Genomic DNA, 23,999 nt, shown 5'->3' with positions numbered 1-23,999 from the left:
CAGATACATCCCAGCAGGTGGGGTAAATACTGGGAACCTCCATCGCCACCTGTACCTGTCTTGCGAGTGAGAGGGAACCCACACTGATCATGAAAGGGGGGACAACTGTCATTCCTGGCAGGGGAGAGATGAGGGCCTCGTGTTGCTGCCCCCTGCCTTTCTGGAAGGGAAGAAAGCCCCCTCTCCCCATATCAGTGCCACTCTAAGTGAGAGGAAGGGTCACCAGTGCAAGGGCAGGGCCATGCGGGCAGAGCTACAGCGCCTAGGGCACCCGACTGCCATTATTCACCCCGGGTAGTTAATGGTGCAAATAAGGCCTGAGTTAGAGGCACATTTGTATGGGTGTATCTGTTGGTCAGAAGTGTAACTTTGTACTAACGGAGTTATACTAGTACAAATGCAGTTATACCTGTATGAGGGTGCCTTCCTGAACTGGTGTAATCCCTAATAACACCACTACATACACACTGGGAAGGCTGAACCGCTTTAACTATACCCCTATAAACAGGGACAATTTTGGTGGGTAGACCAGAGGCTGGAACACTTTTCACCTGCAGGTCACCTGACAAGCAATTAACAATTGCGTCATGTTTGTACTTAAATAGTCCTGTCATTAGTTAAGCACGCGGCTGTGTGTGTGCGGGGTGCAGGACAAGCCACAGGTCACAGCCTGCCCGCGGGGGTTTGCCGGCAGGCAGCTGTGCTTTGCAGGGCCAGGGGGGGCTGAAGCCCGCTGGCCAATTAATCACCGCCCTGCTGCTGCGCGGGGAGGAAAAAAGGAATAATGCCCAAAAACGTACAGCCCCGGCGCCGAAATGCCCCGCGGTGACTCACGCGGGGCAAGCCCCGCTGCGAGCGGCGAGGAATTTCTCCGGCTCAGACGCACCGGGATGGGGGGGCGGGGCCGTGTGATCTGCCGCAGCGACGCGGCGCGGTGCGAGGGGCCGGACTGCGCGCGCAGCGCCACCTAGGGGCCTCTCTGCGGCAGGGCAGGAAGGCGGCAGCTGTTCAGCGGCGTGTCACATGTCGGAAAGTCCCTGGCGCTGGGGGTGGAAATCCCCACTTTGCTGGGGCTTTTTTCTCTGCTTAGTAAAATAGAAAGGAAAAAACAAGAGTCTTTACTCCAGTTTATAGCCAGCGCAGCAGCAGCAGCAGGGAGGGGGCGGCTGAGGGAAGCCCAGTCAGGCGCTGCTAAGGAGCCTGATTCTCTTGCAACCCCGTCTGGTCGGGCATTCATGGCTGCCAAGCTTGGCTCTGCCCGAACCTTGGTGCAGTGGATTTGAGAAGGATTTTATCCGCCGCGCTGCGCGTTTGGAAGAGCCCTTCTGCAGAAAGGTACCGGGCTCTGTGCTGCTCTTTGCAACGGCTTTGCTTGCCGGCTCCGTGATGGCTGCTCCGGAGCACCGAGGGGCTTTGGGGGTGGCCCCCGAGCATGCCCTGGCGCGGATTTCTGGCTTGTTTCTGTGGGTGAGGGTGCAGTTCAGAGGGCCGTTTGAAGGGAAGACTCGCGCGGTGGCAGCAGGATGGAGCACAGATCGAATAGAGCTGTGTTCTAATGCCCCCCCCCGACCCCCACCTCGGGAAGTTTGGTGTGTTCTTAACTTTAAAAACTTCGCTGGCCATTGCAGAACGTAAATACGAGGAGGAAGGGGGATTTGGAGAACAGACAGAAGAAGGGGCAGGTATACGTGTAGTTATGCACTGACACACCGCTGTGGTGGTGTAAGTTACATAATTATTGATGACAGCTCATGTAGGTAGTTATGAAAGACCTATTGTTCTGATTGTTTTAAAAACTCGTATAACTGTTTGGTGGGTTATGGAATACTAACGATGGATGAGGAGAAGTGGATTGGCTATTATCGTCTTGTCTACACTAGCAGTTTTGTTCCAATTTCCCACCATTATAACACCACTAGTGCAGTTCCACCGGTGGAGTGTTAGTGTAGACAGGTTGCCACTGTCATTTGGGCCTGCACTGGGTAGAGTTCAACAACACAGTGGGTAAAACACCAGTGGATTGTCTACACTGTTGTTCCCACCATTGCTAGGTTGCAACAGTGAGAAATTTTGAAGAAAAACAACCTGCATGTATACATGTCAAATTATGCAGTACAGAGCTGGACTGCAAACTCAGAGCCAGGGTCTGTTTAATTAAAACCTTACCGCAGAAGTATAATATATGTAAACATATGCTTAAACCTTCTATTTGTGATTTAAAAAAAAAAAGGCACCTCCTTGTTATTACTTAGTAGTTCTGGGTTTCTTTTAAAAATAAGAATCTGGCCTTATTTACAGAATGCATTCATATATAATACTTTTCATTTACATAGCACGTTCTATCTGAGCCCCTAGAATGGAAGTTGCTAAACACTTACTAATTTGTACTGTACTTTATAAATATCAGTGAATCAAATTTCGTATCACGCTCATGAGCTAGGTAGGAAACTGTGGCAAGACAGGATAACTGAACACCGTATAAATTAATAGGAATTTTGCATGGAAAGGGGAGCATAGTTGGTTGTTTACCTGTATCCAGTTCTGTAAAGTGTTCTTTCCTTATTCCACCACTTGCTGTAAAGCGTACTATGATACTTTATGAAGATTAAAAACAGTTGATATATATCAGCAATGACCATTTTTGGTATTACTTTGGATAAAAACTAATAAAAAAAAATCAGTGTTACAGTAGTTAGCATTCAGAGATGTTACATTTTTTTTTGGTTTATACACTCATTACCTAAAAGGCTTCTAATGAAGTTGTTGGCCAGCCCATTTTGTTTGGACCTGGTATCCCACATCCTGCCACCCAGTGGCCTAGGGAGGCCTTACTCTGTTTTCTCTGCTATTATATTTCTGTTAGGTTTACAAATCCTGCTGATGCCTGAAAACCAACTTTTCACCTTGAAACAATGCCCCCTCAATCTGCTAGGTGAATTACACAACCACCCATTTGTTTCTTTCACAATCAGACCATCATAGTGCACCAACAAGCCAGATCCAGCTAGATGTTGATTGCCTTGTGTGAGATGTAAAATACCCTCACCTCCCATTCTTTTAAAATTGTTATTATTTGTTAAACGTTGACAATGTGCCATGCACTGTACAAGGCCTACACAAAGACCATCCCTGCCCAGCTGAAGTCAATGAAATTTGAGGGTACTAAGTATCTGGCAAGATTATCCTAATAATACCCAGCTGTTATATACCACGTTTCATCAGTAGATCTCAAAGTGCTTTGGTTGGTAGCATTATCCTATCCCCATTTTACATATGGGGAAACTGAGGCACAGAGCAGTGATGTGACTGGCCCAAGGTCACTCAGCAGGCCAAGGGTAGAGACAGGCATACAACGTAGATCTCCTGAGTCCCATCCAACGCTCTGTGTACAGTTACATAAATATTAAAAGTATTATTGAATACAAAGGCTGAATTTTAAATAATTTTGGTTGCTCTATTTCACAGAGTTCTTACAAATGACTTAGATCAGATTTTTTTATTTGTTTTTTAACACCTGAAGAATTTTCTGTGCTTTGGTTTCTTTATCTTATCTGGGTGTAAACTGCTTTTTGTTCTGTTTTTTAAATTGTACTATTTTAAGCACTGTCTTTTTTTTAAAGAATCGTTCTTTTTAAATTGACAACTAATCATCATAACTGGCACAGACAGCAGTTTTCACATGTAGTGGGGGGGAGGGGGAATGCACTTAGAATAAAGGGGAGGTGGAAATCTAGTTCTGAATAATCCATAGATTTAATTTGCCTTCTTTAGTGATAAACAAATTTCATGTTCCATTGTTTCTTAATATTGGAAAGATCCATTTCCAGGGCCCAAGCTTGCAACACATAATCAGGTGCGGAGTTCTTATTCATGCCAAAAATTCTATTGACTCAATGAGTCTCTTGCGTACATAAGGGTTTGATGGATCAGGGATTAGAAGCTGCTGAAGAGGGTAAAGAAAAGTACAGCTGGGATTACAGTATGTAATAAATTGATGACATTTTTATATTTTGTTTATATTGTCTCATTCCATTCTTAATTTTAAAAATTAGTATGATGTAGAAAATAGGTGCAGTTCTACTGATGCTCAGGACTGGGGGAAATGGACAAGATAGGAAATGAGTTAGTTAACATATATACCTTATAAAAACATCCAGTAGTGTGTATGTTTGTTTTTAATACACAGTCTTTGCTTATAAAAGGTGCCTTCTTTGCATGTTCCAAGACATAATGGCCCTGACAAATGGCTGAATCTCCCACCCCCATTTGTATGAGCAGAGGAGATCCTGTGTGGACAGAATTCCCCCGGGTTGAGCAGAAATGGGGTATACAGCTTTTCAGCATCAGACACCCCACCACTTCCACCCAGGACTCCATAGAAGCTCTTCTAAGCGTGCCCACTGAGGTCTTCCGTCACAGATTCTTGGTAGGGGACGTACAAAGCAGCTCTGGGCAGAGCAGTTTGGGATAATAACAACTGCTAGGCAGTTCCCTTCGTAGCTATTGACGAGCTGCAGGGGAACTATCACAATGGCAGCTACCAGAGGCAGGCAGATGTAGAGGGAGGCCAATATATGTAGCTATGTGGAGGAGCAGTCTTCCATGCAGCATATCTTTGCCTCTTCAGATAGGGGGTTCCCTTCCTGGTGTATCTGTGAGACTGTAATACCTTTCCCCCTGCTTGCTCTGTGCCCCTCCAGGCTCTTATCGCTAGAGAGGAGAATTTCCTGACACATGTGAAGTTTGGTTTTCATTTGCCATTCGCCCTCTCTGTTTGGCCCAAAATTAGAAATCACAATATTGGTTTCATATTTTTTTAAGACATTTGATGAGAAAAGACTTGCTGAGTTCTCAAGTGCTAGAACATTTAAGGTTTATATGTATTTACTTTCCTAGAAAAAAGTTAATTTTAAAACATTGAATGGGGGTGAGCACTGAGAGAACGAGTGAAAGTACATACATGTGGATGTACTCTGTGTTCACACTTGGCTCTAGCCTGATACTGTGAAAAGACCTGATTTGCCTAGAATAAGCGTGAGACGTCTGGTCCCCAGTGGAATGCCATTCATATCTATGGGTTTATGTTCTCCTCGCCTTATCCAATGTGATGAGGAAAGGGGCAAATGGCGGTGAGCATTACTTGCCCCACAACGGAAAAATATTGGGGTTTTTTGAGCAAAGTGGAAATGCTTCTTCAGCTCTGTTGATTTACCATTGAGTAATAATGGGCCTCTAATTCCGTACCTCCCCACCCCCACGCACACATGCATGTGCCTCTGCAATAATTCTAGCATTAACATAACCTAAGGAATGTTCCTCTTATGTAGGTGTCTTATTCAATACCAGGTGCCTGCCTTGTTAGAAATGTTTCATTTGCTACTTGGTTAGTTTTAAACATCATATGAAGTTATAAGCCTGGGCTGGGTGCTAACATTACTATTCTAGATGTCCGGGCACTTTTTAATATTGCACTGTGCATCACATTGCTTTATGCATGCTCTGCTACTCATGTGTAAATCTGAAGTGGTCAGAATCTGTTTTCTCTGGCATGTGGTCAAGTTGAAAGCTTAAAGTATGCTTAAAGTTCAACAGGTTCACTGGAGATTACCCTGCTCCATTGTTAATTAGACAAAGCTCTTGTTGTAATTTCCCCTCCTCTTGATCTCCCCTCCTCTTCACCCCACTTCCATTTAAACTTCTCCTTTTAAAAGAGCTGTAATTTCATTATGAATATATTCTCTTTTTTTATTAAAGAGAAGACAGAGTAAAGAGATTGTGATTAGTAGTTGAGGATCTATAGCCGAGGAATGCTAGGAGATTCTTGGGTATGGATTTCATGTTAACTATATAGTGCTCACCGTGGACTGTGTGGTTTACAGACAAAGTTACAAACAAGATCTCTTCCTAAAGAATTTGCAATCTAAATCTCGATACTAGCAAGAGTCCTGTGATGTACATTAAGTGAAACTAAAAGAATCGTCTTTTTTTCTTTTTTCCTTCAGGTTTCTTCTCGGAAAATGGCTGGCCAACAAGTTCTTCCCCAAGCTTTGTATCTGAGCAATATGCTGAAAGCCGTGAAGATTAGGGAGAGAATTCCTGAAGACCTTGTCATACCCACCAATGGAATAATTCATCACTTTAAAACGATGTACAGATACACAGTAGAAATGTTCAGAATGTGCCAGTTTTGTCCTCCGTTTCGGGAGATCCTTCAGAAAGCTTTAATTGACCGATCCACCCAGAGTTCACTGGAACATCAGAGGAAGCTGAACTGGTGCAGGGAAGTTAGGAAACTTGTGCCGTTAAAGACTAATGGTAAGTTATGTGTGTGTCACTCCACTAGTATTAAGACAGGGACATAAGGATGTAGCACATTGTGTTAATAGGCTTGTAGTTTGCATTGCTAAGATAAAAACATAGTTGCTTTATTAAAATAAACATGTCTGTTTTTATTTTAGCAACACAAATTAAAATCCTATTAACACAATATGCCAAACGAATTCTTAATCTCTAAGGATGCACAGTGTACGTCACTGGTATATAAACAGGTTGAAAGTTTCATGGATGTTTAATAATACCATAAATCTTTGGTATGGTAGAGTGATATGTCCTTATCGATGAGGACCTCAACTCTTACAATGCTGGCATTTTCCATGATGCCTTCTAAGGACCTGATTCTGAAATAGTAGTTAGTATAGTATTATGACCCCTCATCATTGTAGTTTGCAGGCTGAACTCAGTTGCTAATGATTTTTTGGTATAACTCTAAGTACTGTGTCAGTTGGAGTGTCTTAGATTTCCAGCCTTTAGCTCTCTGGCTGTGGAGTCAGCCCCTGATTAAGCTAACTAATGCTGAATTGCATTATGGGATAAGAGGGCTTTCTTTTTCCCCCACTTCTTATGCATAGCTCCTATTTTCATTAATGACAGGTACCTACATGTATCAAAGGTGCATAATTTCCCTTGATTTTAAATGAGAGTTAAAGAAAAGTAGCACGTGGTGCTGCTTTTAATATATTTTTATATTATTTCAGGGCCTTAGGGATGATTTGGGAGAGGTGTTTCATAAATGTGTGTCTTATAATATCCCCTAAAGAAAACAGGGCAAATATAGTATATCATGGGGCTAGAGTCCAAAGATTTTGTGAGCAAGAGACTTGTATTTAAATTAATTAGCGGTAAGTTCTAATGGATATGAGAGTGTCAGCTGTGAAATACTGCGTGTTCCTCAATCATTTCTTTTTATATGGACATACATACACACTACTCAGTCCTCCTAGTTCATATTTCTTTCTCAAAATCTACAGTGTCCTTTTACTGCTACTCTTCCTACGTATGATTAAATTTTACAAAGACTAATACAAATTTAATCATGAACATAGAAGCATCATCTAGTGGTAACTAACACAACGACTAAGAAAACAATATAGGTCTGTAACAGAAACCCCAATGCCACAATGAACCCCACATAGATTGTCCACTGTACTTGCACAGAGTTCCACTGACTTCCATGAAGCTCTGCATGGGGTCCGCGCATGTGGAGCTCATCGCAGGACTGAGGCCACATTTAGCACTTGTTGCAGCATTTTGCAAACACTAAATAAGTAATCTTGTCACAAGTGTTGTATCACACAATCTATTTTATGCAGTATAATTGTAGCCATGCCGGTTCCAGAATATTAGAGAGGCAAGGGGGTCCAATAAAAGATATTACCTCATCCACAATATATTTCAGTCAAACAGATTTACTAAGAAAATGTATAGTCTAGTGGATTGCTCCCTGAAATGAATAGAAACATTTTAGGCCCAATTCTGTATTAAAATAACAAGGAGCTGCACAGCACCCACTGAATACATTTTACTGGCTTGGATCAGGAGTGGAGGACATTATTTGAAATGGAAATAATGCGATGGTTTCAGGATGTGACTTATATACCAGCTGTACATATGTGTACTAGAGGCATTTCTGGAATGTTAAAACTGCCCCTTTTTTTAATTGCATTGAGTTCAGTCCAGTCCACTGCTCCCAGGTCAGTAGGGGCTGTTGGTACTGCAAGGGATTGGGTAAGAAGAAATGCATCTCGTTACCTTCTGTGGTTTATGCAAAATCACCACCACACAAGGTCTGTTCAGGACAAAGAAGATAAACAGTGTGGGTTGGAGGGAAGGATGCTTCAGAGTAGGAGTGTGGCTTGCAGGAGCCCCTTAATTTCCCTGGAAACAATGTTAAGTCTTAATGAATGGAACAAGTTTTTCACATAGCATAAAAGTTTTTTTTTTTAAGGGAGTTGATTTACTTAACCTTTAGACGTGTACAGAGTGAATTTGACAGTTCTTTTAGTCAAAGACAGATTTGCTATTTAGAACTCCTTACGGCTGCAGTTTTTTGAAAGCCAAGGAAACAAATGCTTCTTCTAGGATTTTGGTAATGTTAACTTTACCTAATATGTACAAAAGAGTGTATATATATATCTGGGTGATTCACCATGTATGCTCTGAGGATATGAGAATGGAGTAAATGAGGAAGGGAGTAGGAGGTATAAAAATTGAAACCATGTTTTAAAAAAAAATTCCAGTGTCTATTGGCTGTAGAGATTTCACTTGTATAATGATTAGGCAGTCATTCCAGCTCACCCTAACCACACCCACTTGGAAAGTCCAGTATGTACTTCATAGTTCAAATGTGAATACATCAGAACAAGAAGTACAATAACTATTGCTCAATTGCTAGTCAAATAACTTAACCCTGGGGAATTCCAAGTGTTGCATAGGGAATTTTGTACTGGTGGTTCTCAATAAAGAACTGAAAGTAAGTGCTAAAATAAAAAAAAAATCTTATCTTTGCTCTCGATTTTGCAAAGGGAAAATTTTAACAGGATGTATTAATTGTCTTACTTTTATGTCAAATTTCTTCTAGTTCAGGCAGAAGACTTTTCTGTTAATATTGTGTATTTTTCCCCTGATTGAGCCCAAAACGTGTGGTCTCATTTTAAAAGAGATTTTGCAAGAGGAGGTTAGGAAATCAGAAAATGAATTTCACCCTATTCAGAAGGTCTGAAATTTATGCAGCAAGTCTGTAACCAATTACAAGTTTACAAAGGATTCATAGAGTGCTCAAGATCTTGTGCAGGAATTGTGCATGGCTTTGATTTGATTAGGCCTTTGGAGAACAGCAGTCATGAGAATGGGAAGGGGTTTAAAGCTCCTAATGTATGTAACAAACTGATACATTGGAAAATAATCTGAAATAATTTCTTGTTGGTATCTTCGGGTTTGTTTTTTTGTTTTTTTTGTTTTTGTTTTTTAAATACCACAAGTACAAATTCTTGGTGCTTTGTTAATTTCCTTGTACTACAACATTGCAAGGAGGCTAATGTGTCATTGTGTCTTTAGATGACTTTGTAGTGAACAGTAAATCCCAGGCTTGAATCCAAGTGGTGTCCAAGAATAGTTTCTTTGTGTCTTCCTTTCAGGATACCCTTGGGGAGGAAGAAGGGGCATGTGGTTAAAAGCCCAGGATTGGGGGAGGGGTTAAAAACGGGTTTTATTCCCAGTTCTTAACATACTTTCTTGTGTTTACCTTGGGCAAGTCACTTAACTGCCCAGAGCAGGGGTGGGCAAACATTTTGGCCTGAGGGCCACATCTGGGTATGGAAATTGTATGGTGGGCCATGAATGCTCATGAAATTAACAATTCAGAGATATTCAAATAAACTTTATTTTATAAAGATTAAACCTTACTTTGTTGTGATGGTATATTTATAATTGTATCACAATAATTAAACCAAACTTGCCTCCTTTCCGCGCCCTCTTTGATTAATGTGAACAATGCAGCTGGCACTCCCTGGCCAACTACTCTTTGTTTTATCCTCAACAATGGAAAATTAACACTACTAAACAGCAGAGTCACCTAAGCTAACAAGTAGCAGGCATGTGGACTTGCACGTTCCAGGCTCTGATGGCACATTTGGGTTGTGCAGCCGCAGTAACATGTGTGCCCTCATGCAGGTCCCACCTGAACACGTGGGAGCATCGGGCAGGCAGAGCAGGGCAAGCTCCCAACCCCGCTCCCGGGGGGGGGGGCGGATTAAAAGGTCTGAGGGGCCGGATGCGGCCCACAGGCTCTAGTTTTCCCACCCCTGACCCAGAGCCTCAGCTTCTCCTTCTGAAAAATGGGATAATACTTTCCTGCCTCTCCGTGGAGTTATGAGGCTTCAGTCGAAATGTTTGTAAGGTATTTTGAGATCCTTAAATGGAAGGGGCTATGTGTAAATAAAGACCAAATTATTATTTTATTTATTTATCATTTTTATTCTGTCTTTCAAAAAGAAACAAGTCTCTGACATTTTTCACCAACCTGACATTGAACTTCAGTGTTAGTGAGAGGTGCTCTAGAAAAACAGCAGAGATTGTTTCATGTAGGTCACTTACAACTTTCTTTTTGCTTTTCCTCTTGACACGACTCTTCTGTCATACATAACAAAGCAAAATGCAGTGCAGTGTCATCCGTTATAGTTGAGCCCTAGACTGGCCCTCCCGGCTATGCAGTATTACATTTTTGGCACATTCCCCAAATCTGGACCAGTGTGTTTTCAATCCCTGTCTTCTATGTTGCATCTTAAACAAGTGTAAACAGTGCTTGTGGAGCAGAGGAAATCCCTCTGTTTACTGGGTTTATTTAATATGTTCTCTTAAGCTTTGTAGTTTTGTTTAAATTTATGATTGATTTATCCTTTTAAGAAAAATTCAATTATGTATGAGGTATTTGCAAATAACCCCAAAATTTAGCTCATGTTGCTTTATTGTAATTTTTCATCCTTTTGCCCATCAGTGTCAAATATAATGGGCTAGTTTACCCAAATTGGAGCAGGAAAGGTGGGATTTATACCTCCCTGCATCCAGCGGAGAGTCAACTGAGGAGGGAATGGGTGGTAGTTTTTGGCATCCCCTCCGTCCTTCCCGCAGGGTTTTCCTAAAGAGAGGGGCTCTAATCTCCACCTTAGGAACCCCACTAGTGGAGGCTGTTGAGAGGAATTCAGGATCAGGTCTGAACTATATAATTTGGAATTTGTTCATTGTGCTTTATGGGCCAGGTGCTCCTTTTGCTACTTCTTAAGGAATTGTTTTTTTAAAATTAACCAGTAACTTTCCCATAGGTGATGGTAATTGCCTCCTGCATGCTGCATCCCAGTACATGTGGGGTGTTCAAGATGTGGACCTGGTCCTGAGGAAAACACTGTTCTTGGCTCTGCAGGAAGTGGATACACGCAACTTTAAGCTTCGTTGGCAACTAGAGACTGTTAAATCGCAGGATTTTGTAGAAACAGGACTCCTCTATAACACCAGGGTAAATTAACTTGACTGCATAATGCTATGACATTGGGGTAAGCTAACTGGAGTGTGAAGACTTGGTCATGTTTACTTGGTTAGGTTTGCTCGGGTGGGACTATAGGCCGAGAGACAATTATGACAACAATCCTAAGAAAATAAAAAGGATTGTATGTAGGTAGCTTGAGTAACTTCTTCTTTGGAAGAAAAGGAAAAAGATAAATATCTTGGGGACAGGTTTTGACGTGCTGTGCTGCAACCAATTCTTGATCTACATGTCTGTGAGCTGGTGCTAAGGAATATTTAATTATTTCCTCAGAACTGGGAAGAGGAATGGGAGAACCTCATCAGTATGACATCCCCAGAAACATCAGTGGCCCGAAGTGGGCTTCAGTACAATGCACTGGAAGAAATCCATATATTTGTCCTTGTTAACATCCTCAGAAGGCCGATCATAGTTCTTGCAGGTGAGTCCTCCATGCCAGTTGCCTTTGATCTAATGTTAAGGACGGTATCATTAAGTGCAAAATATATATGTCTTTGTAAATGTTCTGGTGCAGTGTTTTAAAACCCTAGAACTAAGACATTACACTTGTCATAGTTGAAAGGAATTTGACCTTACTAATATTCAGTATTTTTTCCTTAAATAGATAAAATGCTGAGAAGCTTGGAGTCCGGTTCAAGCTTTGCCCCTCTGAACGTTGGTGGAATTTACTTGCCTCTCCACTGGCCAGCTGAAGAATGCTATAGATATCCTATTGTCCTGGGCTATGACAGAATGCATTTCACACCACTGGTCACTCTGAAGGACAGCGGGCCAGGTTTGTTGTATTTAAATTATGTACTTTGGGGGGCTGTATGTAGGATTTGTATGATTTTTGGTATCAGTGTATTTGCTTCCCCCCCCCTTTATTGACAGTAAACCATTTTAAAATATTGTCTGATCGAGAGTTACCTTTAAAATGGACACAACAAATGTTAAATGTTCGACAGAGTCTTCAAAATATAAATAGTTTACATGAGATATATACATACACACACCTGCTAGGGCAATGGTCCCTAAACCGTGAGGTATGCCCCCTGCGGGGGGGGATGCAGAGGAACATTTTTGGGGAGCACACTGGGGCCTGGGGCAGCCAGTGTGGGGGGTGGGGAGGGAGCACTGCTCTGCCTCCAGCTCCAGCCCCGCACCCAGCCAAGGCCCTGGCTTCGGTTCCCAGCCTCAATGCTGGGCTGACCCTGGCCCTGCTCCCGGATGCATCTCCTACTCCTGCCTTCCTGCCCTGGCCCTGCTCACGGCCATGGCTCCCACTCCCAGCTGCAGCTCCTGGCCTTGGTCGCAGCCCCAGCAGCAGCTCCAGGCACAGGCTCAGCCCCCGGCCCCGCTCCCAGTCCAGACTCCCAGGAGGGGGGCATGGACAGATTACATTACAGACAAGGGGAGTGGGGACCACTGTGCTAGGGCTTCCAGAGAGGAATCAAAGGTTGCATCATATGGAGCCAAAGTACCTATTGCTACTAAAGCACCATATAGTGGATGGCTATCTATAGATGGGTTCAATCTATAGCATTGGCTTTGCAGCAGAGTATTGAAATTTATTGCAATGCACTGACTTTAATTGTGTGCCCTGCAGCAGAGGAAGCACTTTTTAGGGCCCGTCTACATCATGTGGTTCGGGTTAGTGACATCTGTGTCCGTGTGTTTTTTGTGTATCCTGTTGTGGATGGGACAATACATTTCTAGATCCATACTGTGAAATTGTCCTGTAATAAGGTTCAAGAAACTAAACCTACTGTCCTCTCCACGTTAAGTATAAAAAAATATATTAGGACATTGAAACCCCAAATGGTTCTCAGCATGCCCCAGTGAGCATCTTCATTCCATCTGACTGTTTGGGAACACAGATGTAATCATGCATGCTCTTTACAGGCACTATTGCTGAATTTCAGAGTAGACAAAATGAGGGGATGATATTTTGCTTATCATATTTCACGGTTATTCCCATTTGGTAAAACTCACCCGTTTTGTTTCACACAGAAATCCGGGCTGTCCCACTGGTCAGCAGTGAACGAGGCAGGTTTGAAGACTTGAAGGTGCACTTTCTGACAGACACTGAGGAGATGGGAAAGGAGAAGCTACTGAAAGAATACCTGATGGTGATAGAGATTCCAGTGCAAGGCTGGGACCATGGTACAACTCATTTAATTTATGCTGCAAAGTGAGTGGTGTTCTTCTCTTCCTACAGCTTTATAGTTGTTGCTGATAAAAGTCTTATAGGATAATGTATTCAATCTTTTATTTCTTTCTCAGCAACATGCATATTTATATACACCATTATGAAATCATGTCACAATTAATAATAATAATAATAATGTACCTTTTGTGGCATAAGACTCTAGTTTGAAGCAGGCTCAAATTTAAATTCTGAAATTTCCAGTCTTCAGTTTCAGAAGGTAGCTAATAAATTTAGTCCTGTTGTCAGCCAGGTAGCTAAAGGGATGTGACTGAAAATGAGAAAACTCAGAAATAATAATTAAACTCTCACATTCTTATTTAAACAGCTTTTGGGCAAATTGTGCCTTGAAGCACATTCATTGCATTGGGGAAAGTGTGCAGCTGTTGTGACCAAGTGCATGTGGCTTCCGGCATTCTGCTTGTGCAGTGCAGCTGCAGGCAGGACACTGTGGGGGTGTAGTGAGGAGGAGCAGGAGACTGACTCCATGCCCACCCTCTTATGCTTAGTATATGCCCCTTTGGGTGTAGAGGGCTTTTGGCTGTGCTAACCTCCTCCTTGCTCCGAAGGCACACTAACAGCAACATTCTGCCCAGTTCCTGAACAGATGCATAAGGGAGAGACTCCCTGCAACCTCCCTTTCACTCCTGTCCCCTTGTGGAGGAGGAGCTCTTTCTGCTCCTGAAAGGTTCTGGATTGACAGCCTTGAAAATTAAAATCTCCCACCCAGGTGCAGCATGGGCAGTGGTAAGACCACTTCCCCAGTTTTGCTGGGCTCATGTGTCCCAACCCTGTACTGAATGGATCACTTCTTCACATTTGCTCAGTTGTGGCCTCTAACATAATTGCAGTGTGGGGTTGTTGTTTTTTTGTGTGTGTGTGTGATGTGGACATTAAACAAATAGGAACTTCTCTGAGCCACCATCTGCTTATTTCACTTAAGCAGGGTTTCCAGTTTTAGATATCAAAGCAAAAATGGGAGTAGGTGTTTATAAAATATATACCAACATCTTTAGAGATGGAAATTGTTTGCAAAGTGGGCTGGTGGGGCCTACAAAACTCCCAGTTTACTCTGAGCTGAGCCCTGGAGTGCTGGACTTCAGTGGCAGCTAAGAGTTTGGAGTTTCTTAACATCAATTTACTCCATCACAAATTAGCTGTAATGTGCCTACTACTAAATGCTGAAAACCACATTGGCCAGCATTCTGAGAATACTACCAACTAGGATTGTATCAAACCGCTTATTTAGAGGTGAAAGGCTCCATTTAACTTTACTAGACACCTAACTTTCAAAATAGGTCACTCTAAGCTACAATTTACCATCATGTATTTTTAATTCAGCAATATGGATATGTAATAATTATCTCTTTACCTCCTTAAATTTACATTTCCTCATCCAATGTTGCTTGTATTCAATACCGTGCCCACTCCTTGCCCCTTTCAGACACTGATATACATGTTGATTGTTTGTTTTCTTATTTGGCCTTCAGGTTAGATGAAGGCAACTTACCCAAAGAGATAAATCTGGTGGAAGATTACTTTCAGCTGGTACAGCATGAGTACAAGAAATGGCAAAAGAACAATACGCTTATTACGAGGGAGCCCTACACCGGGAATATACTGGAACTGTCCTTACCCCAGCTGTCTCTTGTAGAGGTGAAATGTGAAACTCCCAATTGCCCCTTCTTTATGTCTGTAAACACCCAGCCCTATTGTCATGAGTGCTTTGAGCGGAGGCAACAGGGAAATAAACCAAGGAGACCGAGCTCCAAAACAGCATCTGAAAAGTCACGGACGACTGGAGCAGGCTCATCTAGGGTTGAGTTTTGTGAGCCCGGGGGAGGGCTATCTGAAGAGCCAGTGACAGGGCCTCATTCTGCACCTCCAACAGCTCCAAGCCTTTTTCTGTATAGTGAAACCACTGCTATGAAATGCAGGACTCCAGACTGCCCTTTTACGTTAAATGTGCAACACAATGGACTCTGTGAACGCTGCTACAATTCCAGACAGCTCAGTCCCTCTAACAACTTGGACAACCTTCGACATGTAAACAGTGTGACATGTAAAATCTGCCTTCAGGACACGAACAGGACCTTTAATGGCATCTGCACCTCTTGTCTCAAAAGGACTACAGAGCCGTCAATTGCCAATCCTGTCTTCCTGCCCACGTTCCATCGGCGATCTCACTCTGACCCGTCACAGCTATCCCAGAGCTTCCTCCAGCATTCCTGTCATGCAGCACCCAGCAACGAGATAGAGGAGCTGTCTTCTTCAGAAATGCTTCAGGTTCCTCACAATTCGTTGGAAAGGAATGGGAGTAGCCAGTGCAGAAAACCTGGCTGCACGTTTTTTGGGACTCCTCAGAATGAAGGCTTTTGCACTCTATGCTTCTTTGAGTACAAGGAAAACAATGGTAAGTGAAGCTAGTGTTAGTTCCCTAACACCTTAGCTTCAGGTCATTGTCTCTGAAGATACAGGGTGTTTTTGTGGGGGAGACGGGGTGTTGGAAGGAGGTGGTGCTAATACAAAAATAAAAAGGATGGGCCAACCAGTAGTGTAGAGCAGGCATTATGTGATGAGAATATATCCTTGACACACTTATTTTTGTGTAAATCATGGTACAAGATAAGGGTGGGATTTTCAAAAGCACTCAGGATTGGCCCAGTTCGGCTCCCACTGAAGTCTATGGTAAAATTCCCATTGACTACTGTGGAAGGAGAGGTAGGCCAGCACTGAGTGCTATTGAAAATCTCACCCCTAAACCACTTTTCAGTTGTGTTTTGGTGTGAATTGTCTGTAATTAAAGTGCTTTAATGTCAGAGTGATTAGGAGTTGTAGGAATCAGTCAAATACCTCTTCATTGTCACTGCCTAAAGTCAGGTTTCGTTAGTAATGCAAGGGCCACATTCATCCTTGATGTAGCTATTGACGTTACCTGTGCAAGTTAAGTAAGAAAGTCTCTAAGAAATGTGGTTATATTAGAAGATAAGCAGTCACTTTAGTAGTAGTCACGTTTGGGAAGTTACATTATTCAAATGTACCTCTTTTAACCATTTTTTATTAGTGCTGTGTTTTATGTGAAGTCAGGCCCTCATATGGGCAATATTCTGTAGCTAAATCAAAGGATACAGTCCTTACCCCTGTTACTACTCTTCTCTAAAATGAGCAAAGAACTCTCAGGGGTAGTACCTGAGAGATGAATGTAGGAGGGGAAATAATGCATCTGTCTTGCAGAATAGCTCATTGATGACTCTAGTGGACTATAGTCTGAAACTTTTTTTCACATACCTTCAAGTTATGGAAGCTCCCTGGTAAATCATGTGGTAGCAGTTGTGTGCTAGTAGTTTATTTTCAGAGGTCATTCACAACATAATTTTTTCCTGTTATTGTGGAATACATCATACACAATCTGTATATGTAGGCTTTTTAATAAACCAGTGAAATGTAACACATTCATTGCTGGTCCTTTGTGCTACCATTTCTATTTAACATTCCATTGAAATTGAGGGGGAATATTGGGATCCTGGATCCATTGAAGTCAACAACAAAATTTCCCTTGACTTCAATGAGGTCAGGTTTATGCTCCTGGTCCTTTTAGCAACTGTGATCTAACTTGAAAGTACAGAAGGAGGCAAACTTTGAATTGCTTCAACAACTTTTGATTTTAAAAATAAGATTAGTAGCCACCATTATTTATATATCTTAAAAAAAGGTGAATCTGTTCTGAATATTTGGGGTGGCCTCATATCTACTTGAGGCTAGATGACTTGTTTTGGAGACCAAAGAATTCTGTGTTTCCTTTTCTGTCATCAAAAGTGTTGTGCTCATTCAAATAACCTCTCTCTTCTTGCTTTGTATGGTAGGCAGTGCCTCACTACTTCATCAGAGAAGGTCTCAAAGGAATTCTTCTGCTTCTGGTCAGCCTGGGACCTCTGCTGCCACATTCCATAACACCATTTCCTGCCTGGGCAGAGAATGTGGCACCCTGGGCAGCAGTATGCTTGAAGGGTATTGTCAGAAATGTTTTATTGAAGCACAGACTCAGCGATTCCGTGAAGCCATAAGAACTGAACAGCAGCTAGTGGGACAATCTGAAGTAAGTGAACATATGGGAATCTTCCCCCAGTGTTGAACTCTGTACCCTTCAACCTAATATATCTTAGTGAACAGTTTCAACTGTAGAATAGAAAATCCCCATGTTACTGCACCTCCACTTTCTGAAAAGGAAAATTTTGAGTAAGTCACTACTCTGCCTTCCAGAACTGAGCACCAGGGAGGTGTATAAGTCTTTCCCATGTTACATCTACAGCAGACACTGTGGTGATGAACACCACAAAATATCTTGCAAGAGCTTTTGTCCCATTAGTATGAAAAGCCTTGGAGCAGTCCTAGAAGAACAGTATCAGTGGCTAGAGATTTTTCTTTCAGAGTGGTAGCCGTGTTAGTCTGTATCAGCAAAAAGAAGGAGGAGTACTTGTGGCACCTTAGAGACTAACAAATTTACTCCTTTGAGATTTCATTTTAAAATGAAAATAAAAGAAGCAACACAGCCAAACCATTTCACAGTTTCTAAAATCTAGTACAACACATCAAGTTTACTGTATATAGGAGTTAGCCTTGCTTCATATTGATTCCAAGGTGGGGGAGAAGATTTTTCAACCGTGTTCAGTGTTGCCCTAACGCTGCTGAGATTTAAGTATATGGGAGTTTTATCATCGAGTTCACTAGGAACAGATGGGCCAGTGCTGAGTGCTTTTGGAGATCTCCCCCTTCACCCCTTCTCCCCCTGTGAAACCACATCAGGCAAGTTAGTCAGCTTTAATAATGTCCAGCACCACCTTTATTTAGTTAATTTGGAGAGGAATGGGGGGGTGGGGGGAAGTGTTGAGTAGAGAGTTTTCAGGGAGGAAACTTTTTGTAATAAATGAAAGCCTTTTAAGATTCTGTCTGATAAATCCTGGCCCATAACAAGCTTGGAGCTTTGTGCTCTACTGTATTCTGAGAAGAAGGAAGTCTCTACCTAGAAATTGAAAAGACTGGTGCTTTGGAAAGCAGATTCTTGGAAAGCTCTTGTAAATAGTGCTGCAGCACTTCTTGCGGCCACTGTATACTGAACAAACCTGAAGTGGCTAAATATCAAAACATAGCAGCGTCCAAGGCAATTAAAAGCCACTTATGCTGCCAGCATTGCAACTGACAATTTTTTTAACCTTTACAGAGAACTGGGCAACACAGAGACTTACAGGTATCAACAGTGGGGAGCCAAAAGCGAAAGTGTTCCACGGCTTCTTGTAGGAACAACTTAGCCTGCAGAAACGATGAGCTGTGTCAGGAGTGCCAGCGAGTTCAGTCTGGGAATCCTAGAGGGCCAGCTGCAGAAGAGCCTCCGAAACAGTGCTGCCGAGCCACTGGCTGTGATCATTATGGCAATAATAAGTGCAATGGCTACTGCAATGAATGCTACCAGTTCAAAGAGATGTATGGCTAGCGGAGAAGTGCTGGCAAAGAGCAAGGAAGCAACATCTGCTTCTACCTCGCTGAAATGGTGCTATGTCCAAAACACTTAAGAGGCCAGCCATGGCAAGGTCCATTTGAATGGTGTGACATATATATGGCTTTGAGGGGAAAATAAGCTGTCTGGTTTTGTACATATTTATGTCCATGGGTATGAATGAATATCCACTTAATACAAACACTGCATACATGGACCAATGAGAAGTCAGTCTGCTTTCTGCACAGAGGAATCTTGCAGGAATGATCTGCTATAATGTTGACTCCAAACTCCCTCTCCTCTCGGATTTCAAAATCCCTAGAGTGCGTACTGTGGCAGAATGAAGCATTTGAATACGGAGGACTTTGTAACTTTGCCTCTGCACTAATACCTCCCCTGCACCTTGTCAGAACTGACCATTCAGAGTGCAAGGACACTCAACCAATGTCTGAGATGCAGAGCTTCTTGAATTGGCCTACGTCAGTGTTTTGCTCAAGGTGAGGCTGGCCCTTCTTGAGAGGATTTCATTCTCGTCCAGGGGAGTCTGGTGCAAGCTGGGGATGAGGATGTAGTTAAGAAACTTGCTTTTGCTTGGTTGCTTTCGTCTAAGAGCTCTGTCTTGCATGTAGAGTGTTCTGGTTGGTTCTGTGTTTGCTGAGCTCTGGGCAGAAAGAAGTCAGAAATGAAGGACAACTCGCTGCCTGCCTGGTCAACATGTTTAACCAATGTACCTCCCTTTCCAAAACGCAAAAATAATAGGGACCCAACGAGTAAGCCCATGACCATTGGCTATAAATGCATTTACGTGAAGGGAGGCCTGAACACTCCCCTCCCCATCCCCTAGGGAAGGAAATGCCACCACAAGGTATGAGAAACAGCCCTAGGTTTTGATGCTGATGCCAAACTGACCCTATCTGCTTTGGTGTAGGAGGAAGCACAGTAGCAGTCAGGGCTGTGCAAGCTGCTCTTTTCTTATTTTCTGGCCTCGAGGGCCCGATCCTGCAAAATGATGAGTGCCTCTTGTGCAGCGTTGGGAACTATCACCTCCTGTTTTGGGAGTAAAGGGCACAACACATCTCAGGATTGGGCCCTGATTATCTCTGCAGTTGCTGCTCAGATATATTCTCAGATGCCTTCCAGGGTATCTGTTTGTTCAGCTGAAGGACTTTATTTTATTTTTGTAACACTTGGTTTTCTACAGCAGCAGGGTATCCTGGTCGTAATATATACCTACAGTCATTCATGAGATCCAGCCCATGCCCTGCAGCTGAGAGACCAGTTCTGCCGCTTACTCTTTCATATGTTAGAGATTACTTTGTAACCAACCCCAAAATGTAAGGAAGGTTTTAAAAGTAAGCTCCATGGTACACAACAATGGCCACTTTTGTGGCTCCTGTAGCTGCTGTCCATGTCTAATGATTGCGAGTTTGTATCCCTCCTGGTTTTAGAATGAGGTTGGGATTTACATTTGCAGGAATGGTATGGCCTGGCTTTTGTTGCTGCTGTTTGAGGTTGGAAATCAAAGGCAGCATTGCCATGGACTTCAGTGGGGCCACGATTTCACTCCTGGAGTTCAGGCCTCCACTTCTCAAACTACATTTCTTTCTCTAGCAAACTTGTCTGATTGCTGTACCAGAATTGCTCTTGTTTCCCTCTGCTTTTCATCCCACCCCATCCCTCAGTTTTTCAGCTTTTATTGCTGCTATTATTTTGGAGGAAGCAGCATGTACGACAGCTGCTCTGATCTACTTTTCAAATGGAATCGTTTGCTATTGTGTCGTTATTGAACCTTTTCTATATATATTTGTGAACTTGTACAATAAATGTGAAACTTAAGATATTTATATTCAAATAATGTAACTTGAAATTTGCACATTTTAGGAATTTTTTTAGTATAATAATTTACTCATTAACTTTGACTAAGTAAATGTATAATTGCAAAAAAAAATTCTCCAATATAAAGAAATAAATTATTGAAGGATTAACTTTGATATTTTACATTCATGATTGGTGGGAGAAGAACATATAGTTAGGTGCACCGGCACTGATCCAGGAAAGCATCTCTATTCAGGACAGCACTGCAGCATGTGCTTAAAGTTAAATTTGCCCTGAAGCATAGTCCTGAACAAGACTTAAGAATGTGCTTTCCTGAATTGGGACCATGTAGCCCAGTCCTTTGAGGAGCAAAGTGCTATTGCTGCTGAGCATGCTCAAGTGTTACTGAAGTCAGTGGTCTTGCAAAAAGATCTCCAGCCTTTCAGGATAGTGCATGTGAAGCAAACATCCATAGGGACGTGGATCCTGAGTAGCTTCAGCTCTCATTGAAGTCTGTGAGAGTTCAGGACACTCAGCAGGACCTGAACCCATGGTGAGTAATGAAAGCAAAGCTAAGAACAGTTGGGCATGTTGCTTGGAACTTCTCAGCCCGGGAAGGAAGTTCTTTCAACCGAAAGCATTAAATCCCCATGATATATTCTCTGCAGCTTTCTGGGCCATTACTCATAACTCTAAAGTCACATGAAGTTCTATATCGCGCTGATGTCTCTTATGTAAATGACCACACACTCTGTCTTGTGTGATCTAGTTGTGGGGGAACGACAAAGCAAATATATTTTACACACCGTGGTATTTCCCTAATCTTCTTCGGGGGGATTTTGATCATCTGAAGCTTGATGACCTCTGCCTGGGCACCTAGTATTTCTCCTTGGGCTTCTATGCTTTTTCTTTCCTGTACTGCAAGAGAAGAAAATAGTTGAGGTTTCTCCCTTTTTGACCACTACTAAAGATCTCTGCTGTTAGATGACGAAATAAAAACCCTAGTTTGGCCAGATTTTTTTTCTTACCAAAAAAGTAACCTGTCTTTTGTAGCTTTATAAATCCCTGTAATACAGTGCAACATAAGTCATTTTTTATTTTTGGTAGGGCCAGGGTGCCCTATTACCTACACAGTGATTCTAATGTGAGTCAAGCTGGGAAAATGAATGGTCAGCATGTTAGTTGTGACCTTGAGGTTAAACACCAGCAGACATGGCAATTCATTGTGATGCAATATTATGCTAGTAGATAACTTCTGGTCCAGAAAAGAAGAAAGTCACATGCCATCCTTTAGCCTAGGTCACAGAAGAAATGCCGGTGTTGATATTTCACTAGGCTGCAAGACAGCTTTCAGCGTGCTGATCTAGGGTAATGGACCATTTAGGCAGAGGGGGGAAACAGTGCAGTGAGATGGCATGAAACTACATGTGACTCATGAAAGAAATAGACATCACTTAACTACAGTTATTTTTTAACACTGATATTCCAAAGGCCCCAGTCAGGGTCACAGCCACATTGTGGTACTACCATGCAAATAATTTCAGGAGAGGTGGTCCCTATCTTGAAGCGCTTGCAGTATAAGGGCCAGATCATGGCTGAGGTAGTACACCCACACAAGAGCATAAAACTTCACATTTTTTTACTTTGGGCCATAGAGCCATGTGAGTAGGGGTAAACGGGTTTGTGTCAATACTTCCCATCATCACCTTCAGCCAGTGGTCAAATGTCTTATTTAATTAGCCTGTTTTGCTGTAGTCCCCATACACCTCGGTGCAGAGACTGCCGTTAATCCATTAGCAGTCTCTGAAGTTAAGGATTCTGAAAATCAGGAATACAATCAAATGGAAATGAGAGAGGTGTGTTTGTCTGACTGAGTTAATCTAATGGTATGCCTGACCTAATCCCAACTACCTAATAATAGTAATTTACACCATAGCAGTCTTTCATTCTGAAATCTCCATCAGTGCTTTACAGACTATAGATCTCAAAACAAAGAAACCCCCTCCCCTTCCCCACACACTAGCAGTATGGAAAAATTATTTCAGAAAAAAATCCTTATGTCCAAAGCCTAATTCTCCTGCTGCAGGATAAAGTGACCCCTATTCAAGTCAATGAGAGTGTAATCAACCATCCCCTCTTCTTGGTTGTGGAGACAGCAGCACACCAACTTGCTGACAGCAGTGAGTGCTAATAGAAATCTAGGAGTAAATTACAGATTTCCAGTTTCCCAAATGGGTGGCCATAAAGATTAAGTCATTATGACATATCAGGTCTTGAACTCAGATCCGTGGCAGGGAGGGTGTTGGGGTCACCACATGGGGTGTTGGGAGTCTTCACACACCAATCCTTCACCTGGCAGCTTGCAGGCAGCAGCTGGGACCAGGGTCAATGAAGCCCAACTGGGGCACAAGCCCTACCCTTACACTCTGGGAGAGCTCTAAGGCTCCTGATTGGGCCACAGCCCCTAATTAAGAAAGAGGCAGAAACTGGAAATTCTCCGAACCATGGGGCTGCATCCTGCCTGTTCTTGTCTTCTGGTATCCTGGTTCGGCCTGACTCTTGGTAACTGCCTCCTGGTTCCTGTCCTCCAGTTCTGTCATCTGATCCTGGCCTCCTGGTAACCTACCCTCCCAGTATCTTGACTTGGCCTAATTCCTGCTAATTGGCTCCTGTGTCCTTGGTCTGTGACTGATGCTAATCTCTAGGCCAAGCTGCCCACGGCCTGGCCCTGGCACATACAGTGATCTCTAAAAATAAAGTGTGATCTCACATTCAACATAAGGGGTTTCCACTGGCTATATGCTGCAGATGATACATATTCTCAGCTGGTGTAAATCAGCATAGCTCCATTGCCTTCAAAAGAGCTGTCCCTATTCACACACCTGAGACTCTTGCCCATAACATGCAGAGTAGCTACTTCCTAAATTACCTGTTTATGTTCATTATAGCCTAATTGGGCACCTAAAATTAGACATCTATATTAATTTTTAGGAAACTAAATGCCATGAGTGGCCTGATTTTCTTATTTTTTTCAGAGGGAATTTTCAAAATTACCATTGAAATCAGTGCACTGATGAACCAGAGTTAGGTGCCTCCCTCTGCTCATGATCCTCAGCTGCGAACCCTCTCCT

General features: G+C 42.6%; 1 protein-coding gene across 1 annotated transcript; it reads left to right on the top strand.

The window, feature by feature from the left end:
• Positions 1-1,047: 1,047 nt before the first annotated feature.
• On the top strand, positions 1,048-20,919 carry TNFAIP3 (TNF alpha induced protein 3). Its single transcript, XM_024207884.2, has 9 exons — positions 1,048-1,335; positions 6,003-6,315; positions 11,157-11,347; positions 11,648-11,795; positions 11,979-12,149; positions 13,367-13,547; positions 15,053-15,975; positions 17,426-17,658; positions 18,781-20,919. Exons 2-9 carry the CDS (start codon positions 6,018-6,020, stop codon positions 19,048-19,050), a joined length of 2,415 nt encoding a protein of 804 aa, XP_024063652.2. The 5' UTR covers positions 1,048-1,335; positions 6,003-6,017; the 3' UTR covers positions 19,051-20,919.
• Positions 20,920-23,999: the final 3,080 nt, after the last annotated feature.

Source organism: Terrapene carolina, unplaced genomic scaffold (genome assembly GCF_002925995.2).
Source record: "Terrapene carolina triunguis isolate 2854851 unplaced genomic scaffold, T_m_triunguis-2.0 Scaffold85, whole genome shotgun sequence".
Taxonomy (NCBI): Eukaryota; Metazoa; Chordata; order Testudines; family Emydidae; genus Terrapene; species Terrapene triunguis.
The sequence above is the reverse complement of the archived record's forward strand: the minus strand, read 5'-3'. Positions and strand labels throughout refer to the sequence as shown.